General features: G+C 43.4%; 1 protein-coding gene across 6 annotated transcripts in view; it reads left to right on the plus strand.

The window, feature by feature from the left end:
- SP110 (SP110 nuclear body protein) overlaps positions 1-22,907 on the plus strand; it is a 48,417-nt gene extending 25,510 nt beyond the window's left edge. For 2 of the 6 annotated variants that reach the window (XM_087424720.1, XM_087424723.1), the window contains 11 exons: positions 1,586-1,666; positions 2,758-2,811; positions 5,174-5,239; positions 11,079-11,177; positions 11,666-11,808; positions 12,642-12,686; positions 17,482-17,597; positions 18,304-18,412; positions 18,677-18,748; positions 19,326-19,466; positions 20,559-22,907. In XM_087424720.1, the coding sequence (XP_087280846.1) occupies positions 1,586-1,666; positions 2,758-2,811; positions 5,174-5,239; positions 11,079-11,177; positions 11,666-11,808; positions 12,642-12,686; positions 17,482-17,597; positions 18,304-18,412; positions 18,677-18,748; positions 19,326-19,466; positions 20,559-20,672 (1,040 nt within the window). In that variant the 3' untranslated portion in view covers positions 20,673-22,907. Of the gene's footprint in view, positions 1-1,585; positions 1,667-2,757; positions 2,812-5,173; positions 5,240-11,078; positions 11,178-11,665; positions 11,809-12,641; positions 12,698-16,575; positions 17,055-17,481; positions 17,598-18,303; positions 18,413-18,676; positions 18,749-19,325; positions 19,467-19,619; positions 19,813-20,558 lie in introns of those variants that run through there. The other 4 variants (XM_087424721.1, XM_087424722.1, XM_087424724.1 and 1 more) reach the window with 4 other exon arrangements.
- The last annotated feature ends 1,082 nt before the right edge of the window (positions 22,908-23,989 follow it).

Consider the following 23,989-nt stretch of genomic DNA (forward strand, 5'->3'; position numbering starts at 1 on the left):
ATTGGTCTGAAATTTTCTTTTCTTGTGATGTCCTTGTCTGATTTTGGTATCAAGATGCTGCTGGTCTCATAAAATGAGTTTGGAAGTGTTGCCTCCTCTTCTGTTTTTTGGAAGAGTTTGAGAAGGATTCGTATTAATTCTTCTTTAAATTTTTGTAGAATTCACCAGGGACGCCATCTGGTCCTGGACGGACTTTTGTTTGTTGGCAGGTTTAATGATTCAATCTCCTTACTAGTAATTGATCTGTTTCAGATTTTCTATTTCTCCATGATTCAGTCTTGGTAGGTTGTATGTTTCTAGGAATTTATCCATTTCTTCTAGGTTGTCCAATTTGTTGATGTATAATTGTTTGTAGCAGTCTCTTGTGATCCTTTGTATTTCTGTGGTATCAGTTGTAACATTTCCTCTTTCATTTCTGTTTTTATTTATTTGAATCCTCTCTCTTTTTTTCTTGGTGAATCTAGCTAAAGGTTTGTCAGTTTTGTTTATCTTCTCAAAAAAACAGACAGTTGGATTCTTGTATCTGCTTCTGCGTTGAATCAGTTGTGATATATTGCTTTGACTGAAGTATAGGAAGAAAATTCAGCCTCATACAGATCTGTACTAGAAAAAGGTGGAGTATTTTAACAGTCTTTTAGGAGATCTGGGGATATTCGTCTTTGATTCTACACCCAAACTCAACAAGGGGTAGTTTCTTAAAGATTAGTTGTAAGGTAGAATCTGAAACCATTATCAATGAACTTTCATACTTTGTTACAATAAAATGCATTATGCTATCTTGCATTTTGAATAGATCTTCTACTCATGCAAAATTTTATAATATCATGAACATTTGGAATATATTGGTTCACTGAATTATATAGCGAGCTTGCAGCTCAAACAATCACATAGGTATTTCTCTCGAAACAACCATTGATCCTGGTACTTCAGTATGCAGTGAACTGCTTTATATATACTCTCCAGTTTTTCACACAGACTATTAAAAAGATGTGTACTCAAATGTACAAATGTAATAAATTTAATAGCGCTTACTGGTTCATGAGGAGCATTCTTAAGTGAAACTGGCTTATTTTATGATAAATGGTGGTGGAAAATGCAATGACTACTCCTAAGTTTCAGGGACACTACTTTGATTTCTACTAAGGCACCAGCGGTTTTACCTGCCTTGGATCTTGCTCCATGTGTGCAAAGGCTAACATAGTGAAAAAGGCAAATAATATCCCTTAATGAAGACAGTTTTGACCTTGAAGATCTCCTAAAAGGATTTCAGAGACCAGGGGTTCATGACTTCACTTTGAGCCTCTGGTCCAGGGGCTCAGATGACTGCCTCCCATTAGACGTCTCCATTAGTAGAGGAAGCACTGCTGACTAGCCTTGCTCTGCTCCTCCCCTGAGTGGCAGACAGACTCAGTGATAGATGCATTCTCAGGAGGGCATCCTTGGAGGCTCAAGCAAGACCTAGACTCTCTAGCCTTCAGCCCCAGAGTGTGCAAGGTCCTTCCAGGGTCTCTGGGAAATTCCCCACGGAACTTCCCAGGGAGCATTTTCTGAGATCTAAAAGAAATGTTGTTTTTTTTTTTTTCAGAGATCAGTGGTGACGCTTCAGAAATGAAAGAAGGTAGGAGACCCCAGGAGCAGCCTAGCACACCACCAGGAATCATGCACGGTACAGAGGAGGGATTGCAAATCTCAGAGTGCAGTTATCAGGAACCCAAATTCAGAGATGTTTTACTCTAAACCAGAGTTTCTCAACCTTTTTTCATTATCACTGCCCTAGGGAGCCCTCTTAAATATTTTTTCCTAATCACAATATTAATACCACAAATATATTACATATCCACTTGTGTACTGTATGTATATATATATTTGTGCTTTATACATAAAAAGAATTAGTTTTTTTCACCCCCCAAGGACCAGTTTTTGCGCCTTTGGGAGCAACATCATCACTGCTGAGTAGACATGCTCAGTTATATTCATGGTACTTCATTGAAGGTGCCCAAGCCATGGATCAAGTTTTTTCCTAAGATCTCAATCTCCGTATTTCTTAAATAACCTTTCTGGGAAAATTGGGAAGAGAACAGCATCTTAACGACAAATGTGATAGTATGACTGAGCACCAGTAACTGACAGTATTGCTCTGAGCGTGTGCAAGTAAAATGGTGCGTGTTAATTCACTTCTCACCATCACTACCGTTATGCACATTGCTACCACTATCTGTGGAGGGGGAAAAAGCTGAAATTCTTCTGTTTGTTGGTGATTTGGTCATTGTGTCACAAATTCACAGAATTCCCACATGACAAATGTGACTCTCAAATGACAAGTATCTAATTATTATCAGAAAGAATGGGTTAAATTTGACCATCTTAAAATACAAATGATCATTGTTAACAGTTTCTCTTACATTGCACTGAATTCTAGAGGAATATTTCAAATTTCCTCATGGGTAAATTCTATTTATTTTTATAACATCACTTGGAGAAGGTTGAATAACTTATTCAATTTTACAGATGAGAACATTGAGACATGTAAAGGATCAATGGGTTTTCCCAAGATCCCCTGGATAAAGGTTGGCTGGCACAGGACTAGCATCTTTCTCCCTGGAACTCTCTTCAGGAGCCATCGTTCTCCATTAGAAAGGAAGGGACAGGAATAATACTGCCAAAGCTTTGCCAACTCAGTATTGTCTGAAATGAGTGTGGTCACAAAATGTCAATCTTGCTTATTTCAGAATTATCTTTTTTTTCATTACTTTCTAGATCCCATGGATAATGAAAGTAAACTTTCTTTGGAAAAATCTTCTGGGGAAAAGCGTAAGTATAAACCTATTTGGTCTCTGTTAGGGTGGATCTGATGTTACTCCTAGTGGTTGTTACATCCTTTGGGCTACAAAAGACATCCAAGCCAGAAAAAGACGTGTGCTTTGTAAAACAGTGATTTAACTTTTTTTCAACATAGAAAATGTTCCATACTATAAAAGTAATATGCTGTAGCTATTGGGATTAGCTTGCTGTGTGTGACTGCAAACTAACCTCTCCCCACCAGAAACAAACAAACAAAAAAATAGTGGCTAAAACAAGGGAGTTTATTTCTCTCTCCTGTGTGGAGGTAGGTGGTCAGGGGCTCACTTCATACACCATAAAGCCCAGGCTCATTCTCGCCCATTGCTCCACCATCCTCTGCATGTGGCATCCCCTTCACTGGGGTGCAGCCAGCAAGTCTGCACTGCAGCCAAAGGGAAAGAGGCAAAGTCAAGGAGGGGCACGCCTCCTCCATTGAACGACATTGTCTGCAGGTTGCATTTAGTAATTCTGTTACCATTTCATTGCCAGGACTGGTTACATGACCACAGCTGACTGCAAAGGAGGCTGGGAAATGTTGTCTTTATTCTAGAAGGACAGGTATCCAGCTTGAACTCAGAGTCTTCACTACTAAGGAAAAAGGGAGACCAGAGAAAGGGGAACAACCAGCAGTACTGGCCCTGCACACTGTTGTAGTGGGCATTACTAGTGCTCTCCACTCTTTCCTATTCCCCTCCCCTTCCCAGACCCTTGGAAAGCTACATTCCCCAACTCCTTGAAGGACACAGATCCACGAGACTGGTTTTGGCCAAATGAGCTGGTGTCACTTCTGGGTCAAAGCACATAAGAGCCACTGCGCAGCGTTCCACACTCTCCTGTGTGTGGAAGAGGGAGGTGCCAGAGCCCAAGATAGCGGGGGTCTCAGCACCACCACACAGAAGACAGCTGCCTGGGAGACTCCAGATCCTGCAGAGGATTCTGTGGGATGGGGAAACAGACTGCTGTGTGTTAAGCCACCAAGACTGAGTTTTGTTTGTTACTGCATAGCCTATCCTGTCCTGTCTGATACAGTGTTTCTAATAAAGTCTGCAAACGTACAGAAAATTATTAATCAGGAAATTAAATTCCGATTTAATCTGCTTTCTCCACCTTATTTATAAACATTGCATATACACATACTTCATTATATCTCTATCTACATATATATATTTATATAGTGGTATATAGAATAAACTAAATCCCTAGATAAAGTAGTTTATAGAGTAGACTGTGTACTCTGACTTTGTACAATGAGTACACTGTGAGTATATATATTCCTAGAATATAGTCTATTCTGTAAACTACTTTTTTCATTGAGTTTTTAACACACATATCTCATGTCAATGTTATCTACTTTCCTTTGTTTTAGCTACATAGTGCATTATTGTATAATTAACCACAGTGTGTTTAAATAATTACCTACTGATGGACAGTTAGGCTATTTACAGTTTTTGTATGAAAATGGAAATTGTGTGTGGGTGTGTTTGTATCTTTGCACACTTGTCCAATAATTTCCTCACAATTAATTTCTAAATATGAAATTGGTTGGGGTCTACATATCTTACGTTTTATGTTATATATTATATTATATATATTCTATTACATAAGTTGTTCTCAGAAAAGGTAATTGCTTAAATTCCCTTTAACAATACAGGAGTGCTCATTTCCTACATCCTCACCAACACTAGACATGATAAAACATTTTAAAGGTTTAGGTATCCTAAAACCAAACAATGCATTTCTTTGATTATTAGTGGTCTAAAGATGATCCTTAAATAAAATTTTCATTTGCATTTTCTCTTTGAGTATTTTCAGTTTATGCTTTTTGCCCACTTTCCTAGAGTACTAATCATCTTTTGCTTTATCTATTAAAGATATTAACCTTCTAACATTACATATTGAAATTTTTTCCTTTTGTTTTACTATTATGAGGATGTTTTTCAAAGCGTAAACATTATAATTTTTTAAACACTCACATCTTTTAATATTTACCTTTATGATTTCTGGCCTTGAGTTTTGGCTAAAAAAATCTTTTCTATCTGTGGCTTAAAACAATCCTCCTCTAAATTTTCTTCTAGTCTTGAAAACATTGGTTATTAATTTGGAAAAATAGCGTATTTTAAATGTTAATAATTTAGTGTATCTCTGTTACTTCTTTATTCAGTCCTTCTTCATTTCCAAGTAAAATGGAGTACTTTTTCCAGATAGGTCATGGTTTTCTTGCCTCCAAAAGTGATGAAAAGACAGAAAAAAAATTACTTAGAGGTATGGACGTCTCAAGTAGGTAGATCAATATTTATAGCCATAGAGATGACTTTTTCTTTTTCTGTTTTAGAAAAGAAGAGGAAAAAATGTAACTGGTCAAGTTCAAAAAAAAGACAGAAGAAAAGCCTCCCAAGAGGTAAGTAAGAAGCATGAGGTCCTTACTGCCTTGGTGTTCATCTGGGTCATCACTTGGCCAACCAGCGTGGCCTCCTCCCCAGCCACACGGCCACCCAGGTATCACTGGATCCCGGCAGCCCCACCCCTGCCCCCAGGCCACCCCATCAAAGGGCTCCTCCTCACGAGAGAAGGGGGACCCAGATGCCATGTTGGTTCAAACAGGCATCTTTTCTCTCATCACTGGGAAGGGATGGAGGTGGGGGTGGGCAGGAGGCATCAGTCAATTTTCAGATTAGGACGGTGTCCAGTGCAAGTTTAGAGCCAGGACGAGCAGACAAAGCAAACCTGAACGGGCAGGCAGGATTCAGACTCCTGGGCCCGCACTGGAGTTAGATCTGGAGTCACTGACCATTCAAAACCACCTCCATCAGCTCATGCCTGTTTATCATGTATCTACTCCATGCACGAAAGTTGTGTTATCTGCAGCAAAGAAAAATTTATGAAGCTGCATCTTTCTGGCTCTTCTGTTTTGTTTCCCTTTGTCCTCATCACACTTCCTTCCTTCTGCTCTGCATTCTTTCCCTCTTCCCTCTCCCTTCACCTTTCTCCTTCCCTTTTTCTGTAGTTCTAGGTATGCCAGTTGGTGGAGATTCTCTTGGATTCCTGCCCTTATGGGTCTGGGGCACCCTGGGAGGGCATCTCCTCTCAGCTCCCAAAGATGCAGCATGACATGAGCGTCACTGCTTTGGACACCCCCAATTTTCCTGCTTGTTTCTAGCATCCCTCAATCCTGGGGGTTGACCTGGGAGGGGACTCAGACAACCTTGTGTGCCCTTCTCCTCCCCTTGTCTCTTCTTCTCAATTCCCAGCCCCATTGCCTCCCTAGGCTGGAGGAAACTTACTCTGTCATAGGCTGAGTTTTCTCTACCAATGGCTCCTAGGAAAACTGGACTTTCATATCTCCAAGCTTTTCTTGTTGGCATATAAAGGTAATTTTTGGAACTTAGAAATCCGCTTTTGCTCCCAACAAGTTCTGTGTTTCAAAATTTTGTGTAATGAATCCAAAATAGTCTCAACTGAGCAGTGACTTCTTGGTTCTGGCCAGTAACTGCCCTTCCCCTGAAAATTACCAACTTCATAATGAGGGAACTCTGGGGCATTACCATTTATGAGGAGGAAAATCATGATTCTAATATTTTCAAAAATCTACTGCCTGTTATATATTCATTCAACAAAGATGAATTGGGTGAAGGTGTGTGCCAGGCACGTGTCCTAGGTCCTGGGGACTCAACAGTGAGCAAAATAGACAAAAGCCCTGCCCTCACTGACACACCTGTAATTAATTGCCAAAAGAGGAGTTGAGGGGGAAAAAGAGAAACAGCAAAGAGTATTGTTGAGTCTGGGGGAGAAAAAAAGATACATACAAGAAAGGAGAGGAGTAATTACATTCATGTGTAGCTTAACGACAAGGATTCGTTCTGAGAAATGTGTTGTTAGGCAATTGCGTTGTTGTGTGAACATCATAAAGTGAACTTACACAAACCTGGATGGCATAGCCTACTACACACCTAGGCTCTATGGTACTAATCTTATGCGACCACTGTCAAACGTTTAGGATGGATTCCCTTTTCCCTGCATCTTCACCAACTCTAGAAATAACAAGACTTTTCTATGTTTGACAAACATAAAGTGAAGAATGCACATACATTTTTCTCTAAATGTGTTACACCAATGCTACTCAACACGCCAGCCTGCGATGAGACAGGAGCTTGACCAGAATAGAAATCAGTGCACTACTGTCTCCACTGGGCTGTCTTGCTATGAAAATAGTACGCTCAGTGTCACAGTTGATTTACAAGCTCCTTATTTTTTTGAGTGTTTATAGCAGCTTTATTCATTTTTTTATTGAGGTAACATTGTAGGAATTTCAGGTGTGCATCATGTTTCTACTTCTGTATAGACTGCATCCTGTTCCCCACCAAAAGTCTAGTTTCCATCCATCACCAAACACATGTGTCCCTTTACCCTTTTTGCCCTCCCTGCACCCTCTTCCCGTCTAGTAACTACCAATCTGTTCTCCTTATCTATGTGTTTGTTTGGTTGTTGTTGTTGTTTTTTCTTCCACATACGAGGGAAATCATACAGTATTTGGCTTTCTCGGTCTGACTTCTTTCAACAAGCTCCTTATTTTTGCAGACCTGCAACAAACAGGCTTGTAGATGGCACCCGTCTGTAGACCCCACCTGGAGTAGCATCTATTAGACTTCAATAATAAATTAATGGGGAAAAAAAGGACACTGTGCCTGGTGCCTAAAGAGGGAGGAGAGAGTGACAAAAGACAATGCTGAGGAAATAAGTTTAAAAAGCAGAAGAAAAGTGAATGCAAGAAGAGGAGGAGGGGAAAAAGGAGAAGGAGGGAGAGGAGGACAGTGGCCCCGAGAGGCACATACCGTAAGTGAACTGCTTGAGGAATTAACGCAAAGGAAGACCCTCATGTACCCAGCACCCAGGTCTAGAAGCAGCACACAAGCCACATCTATTTTCCAATCCCTACCCACACCCCAAGGGCCCCCATTAGCCTGATTTCTCAAGGCATATGTCACTTTGACTCTGAATGCTTCCCCTCGCTTCCTGCTCAGGGACTCCTCAGTGTGTCTACACACACACACTCACACACACACACGCACGCACACTCACTCCTTCCCCAAAACGAATCCCTTCATCCTCCTCCCGCCCTTTGCCACATATCCTCAGACTCTCACTTTGGACAAAGCATTCTCTGCCCCGACAGGCAGGGCTAGGTCTCCCTGGCGCTTCATGGAGTCCTGTATTTTTCCTCCGTGGCACTTACCACAGCTGCAATGAACTGTCTGTGGACACCCTGTCACTGCGTGAAAGTCAAGTGAGGTCAGTAAGCGGGTTGGTCTTGCTCATTGCGCTGGCTCCTCTGTGCCTCGCATAGTTTGTGCTTAAATAACCGTCAAATCGATACGTTCTTCATTCTTCTTCACCAAGTATGAAAACCAGTATCAGGGCCTCCATTGACCCGTACAATGCACTCGTGTGAACTAGAAAAAGTGCCCCTTCCTCAATACCCTTTCCCTGCATCTGTGGGAGCTGACTCCTGAAACCAGGCCCTTGGCTGCCCTCTGCTGGAAGGTTGTTGTAAGACGTGTACAAATGGATTATGTTTGACGTCAATTCCAGTCCCCCCTGAAAGGTGGCATCCTTGCTCAGTGCACAACCCACGCAGCCATATGCAGAGGCCCTGATAACAATGTAAGAATGTACATCACTTTACAGTTGGCAAAGCACTTTGTTCTACATTATGCCATAGAATCCTCAAATAAGTATTCAGCTCATTTTACGGATTCAATTAGAGCATAAAAGACTTGCATGAGCTAAAAATCAACCTAGATGTTTGAATACCGAATCCTTTGTTCTTTACACTAAAAAACAAAACAAAAAATCCCCGGTCTTTTTAGAAAACACTAGTAGCAGGCAAGAGTCTAGGCAAATGCTGACAGCTGTTCATCAGCACTGGCTTATTCTGTCTCCTTTGCCATCACTGTGACTTCTAATTTGACACAGGATGTCTCTGGGCTGTTATCAACCATATGATGTGGAATCTTGCTGAGGCATTTCTGATGGTACAGAAAGAGCACTAGACCAGGAGTCCAGCATGTCTGCATTCCAATGCCAGCTCCACCTCATATACTGCGGTGACCACCAGGAATTCTCTCTCCAAATCTGAGCCTGAGTCCCATCTATAAAATGGGGATCATCATCACTGCCTTCCCTTTCTTACAGGTTGTTGTGAAAATATTGGTACAATGTGTGTGCTGCCTTTACTATTCCTTGACTTGCTTTTCCTCCAGCCACTCCACCTCCCCGCGGACCCTTCATGTACAGATCATAGAGCTCCCAGATCTTTCCCCAGGCCATGTCTTTGTTCTTTAATTGCTCACTTGTCATAGCAGGCTTGTGGTTGTTAGTTCATACTTATATGTGATGATCTAATAGATGTCGGAGGGCTCCAAGCAGGCCTTTCCCTCAGGGTTCCATCTTTAAAGGGCTGTTCGCTGAGATGAGCAAGTGAGGCTCAGCCAAATGCAGGATTTGGGGGAACAGATCAGAAAGCTGTCTCCCTCTCTTAGGGGCAGGGTAGTGATGTCAGAAATGCTCGGGACACAAGGTCCTGCCTGACTCGGGTTGCTGCCTGCACCAGGTAATGGAGGGGGTGCTGCTTCTGCCCACGATCCTGCACCCTGGCTTGCTGCCCAGAGCTGCCAAAGCCACCCCTGCTCCCACATCTGCTTGTGAGCGCATATGGGACACCTGTGTTCCTTGGCCCCATACTTACCATAGGGAATAAGAGAAGACAGTTCTGTGAGGCAGAGAACTATAGAAGGTCCTTATTGTCGTGCTAATCCCCCACGGGGTTTGCAATAATGGTCCAAAGTTACCTGTGGCTCTGCTTTGTCACCCAAGTTAGGAACCTGCAGTGGCAAATCCCCCCCTCAACTTGGATAACAATAAGACACACTTATGTAACCTTGCTAATAAATTGCAGAGCTGGGATCACAAGCCCACCCAGTCTGGCTCCCGAGGCTGTGTTTTCATCCACTGGGCCATATTTAGTGGGCAGAGCTGGAGACAAGTGGTGGAGCCGACCACTGCATGCAAGAGCGCTGGCCGGCTGTTGGAACAAAGTTCTTCTCACCCCCTCGTTCCTACCTAGTCTCGCTACAGCTCCTGCTCCCCCAAGGCGGGGCATCCTCTGGGATTCTGTTGGAGGAACCACCCCTCACTTCTCAGGGATCTCTCCTTTCTCGGTCTGACTCTACGTGGTTCGTATCTTTCCAAAGTAACTAATGGCTTCTTCTCCGTTGATGTTGCTCTGTTCTTTTTCCAGTGATGCTCTTGCTTTTTCATACATTTTCCTTTGGCTCTTTCAACAAGTGTTTGAGGCAGGGGAAAGAGTTGGACAAGGTGTTCTCCTAGCATCAGTCCAGATGTAACATTCTCTATGACTAACATAAACCATAGACAGCCCTTTCCCCTCGCCTCCAAGAAACAGCTCCTGCAGTCTGTCTTAGATGAAATTCACCCACAGTGAGGCTGGGGAAGGGAAAGCAGGAATTGCTGATATTTATTTTAAACCTTTTACAGCTGCTTCTCCTGAATCAGAATTCCAGATCCTTACTCAGGGGTTCTGAGTTGCCGGATCTCTCCATGTGCAATGTGCAGATTAGTCTCGAGCTCTTTGGGGTTTTCTTTTATTCATGGAAGAAGAAACAGGGAAGCAATAAAATGAATAGGGACAGCAAACAATGAGAACTGACACTATCCCCTCAATGCTAACTGCCTTTCTTACACACACACACGCACACACACACACACACACACCTCCTTGGTTTGAATCAGGCAATAAGATTGTAGACGAAGACCTCTTCTCCAGCTACATGGACACGAAGAAATGTTTGGGGTAGGCAACTTCCATCAGCACAAGGGGATAAGCAGGATGCTGATGGAATAAGTGAACATTAGGTGATGGCCAATTTGCTTGTGAATTAAAACACATTCACCAAAGAAGCCCTATTTGCTTTACTAAAATATTTTGTTTGATGTAGTGGTGATAGTAGTGGTGGTTTGCTTATTAGAGACCACTCTGTACATATATCTAATCTGCCACTCAAAACGGAAGACTTCCTGCAAATTAATCAGAGAATGCTCCCCAATGCCATTTACATTATTATTGATATTGTTATTATTATTATTATTAGAATTCATGGAAAGGAGAATTCATGAGGGGGAGAGAATGAAGACTGAGTAATGCTAAACTCTTCTACTTTCAGAAAAACCCAAAGATGAAACTGTGGATTTTCAGTCTTCTAAACTTCCTGTGACCTGTGGTGAGGCAAAAGGGATTTTATACAAGGAGAAACTGAAACGAGGTGCGTTCCTTGATCTTCTGCTCTTTGGATCCTCTAGATGAAGGACTCACTAGAAGGGAGGAAAATACCCTTGTGTGTAATTGTTCAGGAAATGGACCCTGCAGGCTAGGCTGCTGAAAAAGAAGAAGTCCTTGTTAAGAAGGAATTTTCAAACTTTTCCATGTCATGGTACACCTGGCGGCCTGACCACTCCATTCCCCCATGGAAATTGTCCATGGACCTGGTGACACTGATCACCATGTCCTTGCCACATGTAGGTGTCACCTAAATTGAAAATTCTCTCCCAGCTGCTCACCATTCATGCTGGTTTTAGGGCTCCCTTCAATCTGAGAGAGGAGGACTACAGATTCCCCTGCTCCTGCTCCCACCTCACCAGGAGTCTCTCTGGACCTGGAAAGGTGGAACACCACAATTAGGGGTTTGGAGGTTTGGGATGACCTCACAGAGGATAGAAATGAATCCTGGAATGGGCTGTCTTTATCTTACAGGAGCCTCAGAGAAGTGCATTCAGAATGAGGAGGGAGTTTGGTTCACGCCAAAAGAATTTGAAAATGAAGGACGACGGGCACATTCAAAGAACTGGAAGAGGAGTGTGCATTGCAGAGGAATGACTCTAGAACAGCTGCTGAAGGTATTATGACGACAAGGGACAGAAAGGGGGTGGGTTTAATTCCTTGAAGGATGAGTGGAATTTCAATTACAGAAGTGTGAAGAAATTCCCGTTAGGATTCAACAGCGTGATTGAGAAAGAGCTAAACGTTCATAGAAAAAAGTTGTGGGTGATAAAGTTAGGAATGCAGATTGGTGCTGATGGTGGAGAGCTGTAAGTGCAAGCAAAGAGTTTTGAGGTCTGGTAAGATTTAAGAAGCTTAGCCTGGTGGTATTGGGTAGCGTGGGCTGGAAGGAAACTAGGTGAAGATATAGACCCCTGCAACAGCTTCCCTGCATCCTTTACCCGACAAATGCTTCCTCAAGACTCTGCTCCATCTGGACCCCTTGGTGAAGCATTTCCAAGCCACTCTGCCCATGATCAGTCTCTCTTCTGCACTTCTATAGCACACTATTCTGTCTTCAGAGCAACAAACAAGAGTATTAGTCTTTGTGATCTCAGAACCCAACACAAAGCCTCTTGATAATACTCAAAAAATTATCACTGGGATGAAATTCTAAGGATCTCATCTAGAGAGAATGGGAAGGAAATGGAGAGGAAAAGGAGCGGGTAGGAAAGAAGGACCAACAGGTCTTGGGTTTGAGTAACAGAGAAAAAATGATTTTATCTTTAAGTGAAGTCCAATAGAAAAACTGATTGGAGGAGGGAGGAGCTAATTTTTCTTTTAGACCCTTTGGGTTTGAGACCCATTAGGATGTCCAGGTACAAATATTCACTAGGAAGTGGGAACTTCAATATTTACAAGAGAAGAACCTCCAGAATAACCTCATTTGTTGACCCCCTCTCTCTTTCAGAAAAGACTTTTGCATTGTCCTCCAAGAAAAAGTCTCAAGAGAGAGGTAAATAGCAGGTGAATTTCTACCACATTCTCAGTCACCATGTTGCAGACTTCCCATGTCCAAAGCCTTGCCTTCAAGTCCTCAAGTTTTGCAGCCCTGAGTCACCTTCCTATTTAGACATAGCATCTTCATGACGACTGCTGTAGCACGCTGGTACATGTACACGCCGCCACTATGTTCATAGTTAGTTTGAGATGGAGAAGCATATAACTCTTTAAAACAAAGATTAAGACAAAAACTGATGATGTACATATGTTTTAGAAAAAGACCTGAGTGTTTGGATGATTACAAACCAAAGGTGTCAGACATAGAGGGCTCTGATTTGAAAAGCAAATATGGTAATGAAATAGAAAAGAACAGGATGTGAAAGGGCGAGAAGATCATCCTTGCTTGAACATTAAGTATTCCTCAATTCAACATGTTCATTATCAGTCGCGCCAGAATGGAATAATGTATTTGAACTGAGCTGTGTCTCTGCAGAGCCTCCCTCCAGGTGAAAAGGGCAGTCATCCATTGGCTGCACCAGATGCTCCTCCTCAGCCTTCTTTACTAGTTTAGATAAGTCATCCAGACGGGAGTCCCATGCATGAGCTTCCCGTTAGATGGGAACCTCCAACAGAAGCAACGGTGCCTCTCCCATCTTACCCTGGAGGCTGGCCTGACCCTTGGCTGGATGCCAATGCCATTTATTGTATAAACCATCTTTTCCATGCTGATTTGAAATACCTTGATAGGTAGAGAGATGCTCCTTGTAACAGCAAAAAAATTAAGGAAGAATAGAAATGTCCGTCAGTATTATAAAATAAACTGATACATCTACAGAATGGTATTTTTTAAAATGCATGGATTCATAGGTATAGACCCATCCTTCAATCAATGGAAAATCTCTCAAGGGTTTTGAGGTCAGGAAAGCTTCAGAAGGGTTAAACTGGTAGTAATATGTATGGAAGGAGCCCAATTGTGTTTATGTGAATATGTAGGTCTATGACTGAAAGAATTGGTTATTCCAGGATGGAATTACAGGGGACATTTGCCTTCCATATTACAAATTTATGTACAGATGGAATTTTCATAATGATCATTTATTACTTTTGTAACCAGAAAACAAAAAACAATAAAGATATTTAAAATCCAGATTATTAATTGATGGCCCCAATACGATAGTTCCTTCTTGTTCATAACGCTATGTGTCAGCACATGATAGCTAGGGGCACACTTGACCCCACCTTTCAGTCCCACCCATCAGGAGCCACATTGGCATAATGAGAATGAGGTTTAGTCTGACTACAAATGGCCTAATGCAGGCCTTTCCCGCAGCCACAGTATCCAATATGTCACTGTTGCTCTGCGGTACACCCAGTCTCCGTTGGTGTCCAGCTCTGTATATGTGTACCATCAAGAGACCTGATGCTGATACTCCAAACGTGTTTCGTGGCTGCCCTGCGGGGTGCTGCTCCCATGACCCAAGGCCAAATGGGCAGCTGGTGCAGAGAATCCCAGGCTCAGGGCCTGTGAAAGCCTCCATCTCCAGGAGGGCCCAGTATGCAGCCAGCAGTTGCTGTTCTAATGGTGTATAGTGTGGGACTGAGGAGGACAGTTTTTGCTTTTTGGGTTTTTTTCAATTTTTTTGGACAGATTCTAGAACCTTTCGTTAGATGGGTTCCTATTCAAAGTGGACCAATTTGCAAGTAACAGCATAAATGGGCATAAGTAAAACCTGTAAATGAGGAGTATGTCACCTCCAGAACTCAAAAGGCCTAAAAGATGTTGGGCAGTTGTTGCGGGTAGTGAGAGCGTCAGTAATTGTTTCTTGACAGTGTTAGGCACGGAGCAGCCCTCAATGGATCAAATGAGGCCCAGAAATTTGCAGAGCTGGTAGGGCCTTGTTCTGTATGTGGGGGTGATGGCCCATTCCTTTTTGTAATTGGGTCTTCTGAATGAGTATGTCAAATAAGAAGGATGTCATTAGTGTGGTGTCATCCTTGTGCTCTTGGGGAAAGTCAGATGCAGCTAAGACCACGCCTGCAGAGATTGTGTGTGATGGCAGAGCTGTTGAGATACCCCACGGTAGCCAGGTAAAAGTGTGTTGTATCCCTGCACAGGTGAAGGAAGCTACAGCTGAGATGCTGTTGAAATGGGCACTGACCAGAATATATTAGCCAAATCTGTGACGTCAACGTATTTACCGGTTGCTAAGTGGACGGCATCAGTAATTTCAGTAATATTTGGTATAGGGACCCTAATGCATGGGGTTCCTTTGTGAATAGCTGTATCTCACTAAATTTAAACAAAGTACACTCTATACTCTTAGGGAAATTACCAAACGTAAAATAGAGAACAAACAGGTATAACTCACCTTCACCATAGAAACTGTTCCCTTACCTAAATTCCACATGGTTATAACACCCATTGCCCTAAAATATCCCGTAGTGGGCATAGATGTTCTGGCCCAATGTATAATAAATGAAAACAAAATTAAATTTTTGACACTTACAATCAGCTTTATGAAAAGGAACCCATGGACCTTCCCCTCTGTTAAAATAGTTAATAGAGTCCAGTATAAATTAAAACAGGGCCTTCAAGGATTGGAACTCATTATACAAGCTCTATTTAGAGCAGGAGTGACTACCTCTACTGTTTCTCCACTTAATCACCTAATTTGGCCTGTTCTTAAACTTGGAAAGAAGCAATGGTGCCTCATGGTGGATTACTGCAACCTCAGAGCTGCGGCCCAGCAGGCAGCAACACGACTCAAGGCTGAGCCAGCAACACGACTCAAGGCTGAGCCAGCAGGTGGCACAGCCAGTTAGCAAACCAAAGCAAGAGAAAAAAGACGCCTGGTGGTGGTGGCCCCCTTGACTCTCTGCTTGCTGAACCCATTGTCTTGTGGTTGCCCACAGAGAAGTGGGATCAGCCCTCCACCAAAAATTGGGTTCAGATATCAAAACTGATGATGCAACATGTGCGCCAAGAGAGTATGAAAAGATTATTACTCACATACTAAGGCTTTCTGAGGAGAGCAGGGCAGGCACCCAAGCTGGTCTGAAATGGCTTGAGCAGAGAGGGGGAGTAGCCTAAAGTTTTATTATGGTTAGGGGTGGGGCCAAGGCGAGAATTCCCTTGCTGGGTCGGGGCCTGTCTGGTTTGAACTTCTCACTGGGGCAGAAGGAAGGAGCACATGAGCTTATCCAGATGTGGCAAGAGGGGAAGAGGAAGGGATGGATGGGGCTCGAGGTTATCAGCACTCAAACATAAACAGAGTCAGACTGTTTATTACAGAACGTGATTGTGGAGTTGTGTGTTCTTTCTCCATCATTTCAAGTGGTATGTCCTTTCTCTTTCATTTCTCTATCATATCATGTGTGTTGGAAACTGTTCCACTCTAGAGCATGGGGGTGGGGGCTCAGGACTCTAGACCCAACCAGGGTCTCAGCCAGGAGGAGTGGGTTAGTCTGGGCTACCTGGGGCACTGGCCTCTGTACCCTGGACAAGAGCAGGCCGAGTGTCCAGTCAGAGGGCAAGAATGGCCAGAGACTGTCAACCCCAGGGACAGAGCAGGGCAGTTTGGCAAGTACAGGGTGGAAAGGCGAGTTCAGGATGGGAAAGCCAGAGAGATCCCCTGAACTTCGGAGTGGAAGAACCCTCCTTATGAAGCCCTGGGGCCCAGGAAGCCTCCCCAGGTGCGACAGAGATGAACACCATCCCCAAATCAAGGGGAATTTTTAGTCTGGCTGAGTGGCTAGTTTTGAGACTGTACAAAATATTTCCATCCCTTATGCCATCACCCATCCCTTATGTCTCATGCTTGTGTTATGAACAGTGGAGGGTAGTGCTGGGGTTTGTCTCCTTAGATGCAACTGATTCTCAGCCCCTTCGATCCTTTCTCCAGCTCCTGATGGTCTGTTTCCCTCCTTTTCACCACCCACCGTCCATCTGGAGGGGTAGTGCTGCAGACGAGCACAGGCAGAAGGACGCCTCTTCCTGACTCCCGCCGTTAGTGCAGAGAGAACGCTCCCTTTTGGGTGCGGAGCCCCACCCTCTCCATCTGGTGGGGCCCGAAGTGGAACCACGTGCTCCCGCCTGTGGGTCTTTATCCAGCAGTAAAGATTGTGTCCCTCACATAAATCGTTTGTGGAATTTACTGGATCACATTTTAAGGCCACAAGAAAGACCCATTTGGTTTCTTGGGCGCATAAAATGACCCAGTCACACAGCAAGCAGCCCTCTGTCTTTGTGAATCTGTCTTCCTGTTTGTCAGCCATAACATCAGGGACTGTTCTCTGAGTCTGCCCACATGCTCGCCTGGGATGGTGCGCAGCGGATGGAACAGCTTTGAACCCAGGCACAGGCAGCCTGGGTGCCAGTCTGGCTCAGGTACTAAGTTGCTTTGACTGCAGAAAAAAAGCATTTCATCTTTCCAGGCCTATAAAATGAGAGAGTCACGTAAAGCCAGGTTTTCTCAAATTTCATGTATTTACAAACCACCTGGGATCCTATCAAAATGCAAATTTCCACTCAGTTGGTCTGTGTTTCTAATCAGCTCCCAGATGATGCTGATGCCGCTGGTCCTCGGGCCACACTTTGTGCAGAAAGGGCTTCAATACCTTCCAGTCCCTTCGGGCGCTGGCTATCTGTGGTTCAGGTCAAGGCTTGACGATTCTTGCCACTTACTCTTCCACAATTGAAAGGGCAGGCTCGTCCTCCATCAGCATTCTCCGTGTCCCAGAGCCCCGCAGTGTCAGCGTCCGGTGGGTCTCGCTGATCCTAGCAATGCCCACATTATCTCCCCTTCTAGTGGGAAAACTCCAAGGAATGTGAGGTGTGCTGTAGAGGGGGACCACTGCTCTGCTGTGACACTTGTCCGAGAGCCTTTCATGAGGACTGTCACATCCCGCCTGCGGAGGCTGAGAGGTTAGTGAGACACAGCCCGGCCTCGTGTGCACACTCAGTCCAGGCTCTGCCTCTGGTTGCTCATCTCTGGAAGGAAGAGCAGGACCCGTGAGCATCGTGGGTGCGGGTGTGACCCAGAGCAGCCTACGCAGTGGCAGCCTATGCTCCCTCTGGTATCAGTGATAGCCGTGGGTCTCTGAGTCTGCAACTGGGCCATCTGGACCACACTGCCACTGTCCCAGGGAGGTGTCCTTTCCTAGGTTTGCAGACTACTGTCCAAGGGGGGTTGGGGACAGGAAACACCAGTTGTGTGTGTTTGTGCTTATTCAAGAAAGGCAGGAAGCATGGCCTGCTTCTTGCATTTCACCACAGTCTCAAAGGGCTGATGGAGACCTGGGACCCCTCCCCCCAGGGATTAAGGCCCTGCTTCCAACAGTCGGGCATGGTGGGTACGGCTCCTTGTGTTCCCAGAAGCTCAGACGGGGAAAGGAGAACCCACTTACTCACCCTGACACCACCCTCCACCCCCTGATCCCCTGCTACTCCCTCAATGGGCAGAGGGTCATCAGTTCAGACCTCACATGGGGGGCTTGGAGACTCTGGCAGGTATCCCTTCATCCTCCAGCTGTGTCCGTCGGCCATTCCTCAAAGGAGGACAGTGGCAGCTGTAGGAATGGTGGCTGTTTCCAGGGGCCTTGCCCTTGCTCACTTATGCCCAACCTCTCAGGAGCCTGTGGAGTTGCACCTTCTGCAGGATGAAGGAGTCTTCAGGAAGCCAGCACTGTCACAGGGAATCTGAGGTCCTGGCAGGGCAGATGCAGCCTGAGGAGCAGTTGGTGAGTTGGGTGTGAACCCCAAGCCTTCTCCTTTCCCCTCACATGTGAGAATCAAACAGGGAACCTTTGGTGTCTTCAGAGGATGGTGATTCAGTGTCCAACATCGAGTCCAAACAGAATTCAACCCACTCCATAGCTCTTTGGCAAACGCAGTTGGAAGGCTGGCTGTGTTTGGCTGCTCCTGTTTGTGCATGTCTGGGCGCAGGCCTGGCTTCACTTTCTCCAAGCTGCATTTCACTTTAAAGTCCTATTCACATTTTACAGAAATGTGAGTTCCTCCTCTTGAAGGCCTACTGTCATCCACAAAGCTCCTTTTTTGCAGAGACTCCACATAACGTAAGTCATATTTGATGATTCTCATCCTCCGGGCATCTCTCTTGTGTAAAACTCATTCTAGAAATTTGGAGTATGGGTCCTGTGGGTGCTACTGTCTACAGAGAGCAGAAGGTTTAGCTGCAGACTCTGGAGTGGGACCACCTGGTTCAAACTCCACCCCACCACATGCTAGCTCTGGGACACTGGGCGAGTTGCTTCACCTCCCATAGGTCTCAGTTTCACCTTCTCTTAGGTGCGAATGTCTTCTGTACAGATAGCACAGGGTTTAGAGCACAGATTCAGAAGCCAAACTGTGGATTCTAGTCCCAGCTCTACCACTTTTTAGCTGTGAAATCTTGGGTAGGTTGCTTAACCTCTCCATCTATAAAATGAGAATAATTATAGTCCCTATCTCATAGGGTTGTTGTGGAGATTATATGTTAACATAGGGGCAGTGCTTAGAATAAAGCCCAGCATATAGATGTCAAGTGTTATTATCATTATTACCGTGGAAATAAAGGCTTGTATTGTATTTCAGTTGGATCCATTCCAGTCGTCATGGCTGCTAACATCACCCCGTTGGTGTCTTTGTCCCTAGATTCGAGCTTATGGTGAGCCCTTTAAGGAAGCCATGTGGTTGGACCTGGTTAAGGAAAGGCTGACTGAGAAAGTGTACACAGCGGCATGGTTTGTACGGGACATGCGCCTGATCTTTCGCAACCATAAAACATTTTACAAGGTAAAGGGCATTTCCTGCTCCCTTTTCACGTCCTTTCTACTTTCCCCTAATTTCTGGGACAGCAGAACTTTGCAAGAATTGTACCCCGTCTCTTCCTGGAGAGGCAGGGAAAAGAGACAAGGATTACAGAAGAAAACTGCCTCTGCATTCCAGGGGCGGAGAGGAGGATGTCAGAAAGAACAACAAGCAGGACAGGAAGGATCCTTGTAAATGGTGCCTGAAAAAAAATCCATCCTCAGTTCCCAGACAGGTGGCTCTTCCCACTGAGATCAGTCAATTTCGTCCTGCCTCCTTGTTCCAACTGGAAGGAAGGGCAGTTCCTGCTTCTATTGTTCTTCATGCCTCAGAAATACAGAAATAAATGAATTCATTAAACACAATGAAATAAATTAAACTTCCAGGATGCTCAAGCTTGGATTTTGTCACATCTAAGTTTCCCAGTGGACTCAAACACACGGAATTGCCCTCAGGTGGTGCTGGCCTCATCCTTCATTAGTAGAGAGAGACAACTAGTTGAGCTATCTTGCAATCCAAGATATTCTTAACTTTTATTTCTTAAGTTTATCCTGATTTGCACTCTTACTTGTACAGATATTTCTTGGGAAGTATCTAAGGATGATTTTCATCACCACCCAGCCTCCCTCCCTACCTCCATGCCACATGTTGGCATGTTCATGAGCCACAAATTTTAAGCTGAGGTCCATGCGTGGAGTTGTAGAGAGAAAGAGTCTACTCAAGTTGCCCCTCAATGGCACAGTCTTAGCCTTGCAGAACAGGAAGGTCATCCTTCCTTCAAAGAGTAGGCTTTCAAGAAGCGCTTTTTCTTGACCTATTTTGTACCAAGCTCAGGCTTTGCAGTGATTAAAATCAGCTCTTCAGTCAGGAACACCTGTCAGGTCCAAGTTAACAACCAGGCAGAGTCTCATCCTTTTCAATACTGTAGCAGGAGCATCTCCCAGCCATCCTGCCTGAGTGCTGGGGAAGCACAGCATTTCGGGAAAGGGAGGGCGGGGCTCCCAAAACATATCAGTGATTTGATGGTCCTAATCCTTTGTCCTTAGACATGGGTTTGTTTGCTTTTTTCTCTTCCAGGCTTCCAACTTTGGTCAGGTAGGACTGGATTTAGAGGCAGAATTTGAAAAGGATCTCAAAGAGGTGCTTATTTTTCGTGAAGCCAATGAGAATGGTTTCCAGGCTTCTCCTTGACCCTGTTCTGGAAGGACTGAGGATCCGCGACTTCAGGATCCAGATGATGTGACCTGGCCATCCTTAGGCTGCCAATGAGTCAGGGATGTTATTGGCTGCCCTCTTGACTCAAACCCAGGCCCTTCACAGCATCATCACAGCTTCTACCTCCTTTTATTGTTTCTTTTTACATCTAAAAAATTATATCTCACATCTAAAAAAAAACTGAATACTTCCTTCATACCATTGACTATCCCATCGTAGTTCACATTCTCCCCATTTCTCATAAATCTTTCTTTTTGGGGGGGTGGATTGTGGATAATTTTATTTTCTGCTTATGATGTTTTACATTTAAAAATTCTTACAAAATATGTATATATTGAAAAGCAAAAAAGTAATACTAAAAATATATATAAAACATTGCAAGTGCAAATAGAAATAACATTTAGAACATTCATATTCGTGATTTCATAAATCTTTTTACAGTTGATTTGTTTGAATCGGGATCAAAACAAGTCCAACACACTGCATTTGGCTAATCTGTGTCTTAAATCTCTTTTAATCTGTATAAGTTTCCCCCCACTCCTGCATTTTTTTCCTTGCTGTCTATTCATTGGAGAACCTGGGGCCTTTGTCCTATGAAAGTTTTCATATTCTGGACTTTTCTGCATCCCCTTAGTGCCATGTTTCTCTCTCTGGCATTTTTTGTAAAGATCCAGTTTTATGGGGGCGGGGTTGTTTTGGCTTGGTTTTTTGGCAAACAGATTTCCCAGATGGGGCTGTACATTTCTTTGTGATGTTAAGATCAGCCAGCAGGTTCAGGTGTTATCAGCCTGACCCATCTATTATACATCATCCTTTCACCTAATGATCTTAGCAGCCATTGCTGCTCATTGCCTAAATCCCTTATTTTATTAGGGGTTACAAAATGATATTCAGATTCTTTTATGCCTTTTATACTTATTAGTCAGAATTCTTCTGCAAAGAGCTTCCCTTCAACAATATTTGGTTATCTTGAAATACAATTTGTACAGGAAAGGCAAGATAAATGCTGGATTCTTTATTTAACAGTGTTCAAATAATGAGTTGGTTCCCTAATAGCCTCTGAAAGTGACCAGGGAGGTTTTATTTATTTTTTTCTCTAAAATATCTTGAACTCATGGATTTAAATGTATTTAATATGCTTCACACCATTGTAGTTAATATCTTTATTGCTGCTCAAATTGCCCATCTTCAGTGAGTGAGCATCTCTTGAAGTTTGCTCCTGAATTGTTTTGAAATGACCCCAGTCCTCTTTGGTAGTGTTTTAGCTATTTATTGCTGTGTAACAAATGACCCCAATATTTAGTGGCTTAAAAGAATGGCCATTTTATTGCTCACTATTCTGTGGGTCAGGAATTCAGGCAGTGCTCGGTGAGGGCACCTTTTCTTTGCTCTGCATGGTACTGACTAAGCCCATTCGTGCTGGTACCATGTCATTTCTGCCACACCACTATCGGTCCAAGGATCAGATTCAAAAGGAGGGAAAATAGATTGTACCTCTTGATGGGATGAGTGGCAAATTGTTATTTCAAAGGACAATGTTGCTCGGGAAGAAATGTTGCCACCGTCTTCAGAAATACCCTACCGTAGTCCACCCTCTGGCCACAACAATTCACGTCCTTGGCACATGCAAAGGACACTCACCCCCTACCCAAGAAGCCTCACTCATTGCAGCATTGGAGCAAAGCCCAGGACCTCATAGTCTAAATCAGGTTCAGATCAATAAGTTTCCTTGGGTGTGGTTCCTTGGGTGCAGCTTCTCAGGTGCATCTGCTCTAGAACCAGAGGTTTGTGAGCTGAAAGACAAGTTATGTTTCCCCCATTCTCAACATTCAGTGATGGCACAGGGACTAAGTAACCACTGTAGACACTTGCACTCAAACAGGGGAAAATGGGAAGCACATAGCAGTCGTGGTCCACAGCAACTCTGAAATCCAGCCAGGCGCATGTTACCAATTCCCCCAATCCCAGAACAAAGCACGTTCTTTGATAAAGGTGATGTACATATGATTTATAAATATTATATACCTTTAATTCCCATCCAACTCCACAGGCTTCTTCCTTGTCTTCCTCCAGTCAATATTTGTGTCTCTTTTCTCTCACAGTATATTTACTCATTTGCTCAACTCTAAACTACAACAAAATTGTTTCAGAATTTCTATACTCATACCACTTTGTAATATATAATAAATTGAATTCTAAATTTGTGTGCAATTTATTCTTGGTTCTGTTATATATTTAATATACCAATGCAGACAGTATTTTTCAGGATTTTGCATTCTATTTATAAATGAGATTGGTCTGCAAGTTTTTGTATACTACCATAGGCAGATTTAGGGCTATCCTAGCTTGGTAAAATAACTCATAAAAATGTCTACCTTTTTATATATCCTGGAATATTTTATAGTGTTTTAAATTAACCAGCTCGTAAAATTATATAGCCTAGAGTTCTTTGAAGAGGTAATATTGACCATATTCTCTCCTTTTTCATGGTGATGAGACTATTTAGATAGTCTATTGCTTTTTTTTATTGAGGTAACAGTGGTTTATAATATTATATAAATTTCAGGTGTACATCATTATATTTCTGTGTAGACTACGTCGTGTTCACCACCCAAAGACTAATTACCATCCATCACTGTACACATGCGCCCTGTCACCTCTTTTGCCCTCCTCCCTCCCCTTTCCCCTCTGGTAGCCACCAGTCTAACCTTGGTATCTATGTGTTAGTTTGTTGTTGTTGTTTTTATCTTCTACTTATGAGTGATATCATACAGTATTTGACTTTCTCCATCTGACTTTTTTCACTTAGCATAATACCCTCAAGTTCCATCCATGATGTCACAAATGTCAAGACTTCATCTTTTTTTATAGCTGAGTAGTATTCCATTGTGTATATATACCACATCTTCTTTATCCATTCATCCCTTGATGGGTGCTTAGGTTGTTTCCAAGTCTTGGCTATTGTGAATAATGTTGCAATGAACATAGAGGTACACATATCTTTACGCATTCGTGTTTCATGTTTTTTGGATAAATACCCAGCAGTGGAATAGCTGGATCATATGGTACTTCTAGTCTTAATTTTTTGAGGAATTTCCATGCTGTTTTCCATAGTGGCTGCACCAGTTTACATTCCCACCAGCAGTGTATGAGAGTTCCCTTTTCTCCACATCCTCTCTAACACATGTTATTTCTTGTTGTTAGTTATAGCCATTCTGATGGGCGTGAGGTGATATCTCATTGTTGTTTTGATTTGCATTTCCCTAATAATTAGTGATGTTGAACATCTTTTC

The sequence above is a fragment of the Ceratotherium simum genome, chromosome 37 (genome assembly GCF_057802395.1).
Source record: "Ceratotherium simum simum isolate JZ-2026a chromosome 37, ASM5780239v1, whole genome shotgun sequence".
Classification (NCBI taxonomy): domain Eukaryota; kingdom Metazoa; phylum Chordata; class Mammalia; order Perissodactyla; family Rhinocerotidae; genus Ceratotherium; species Ceratotherium simum.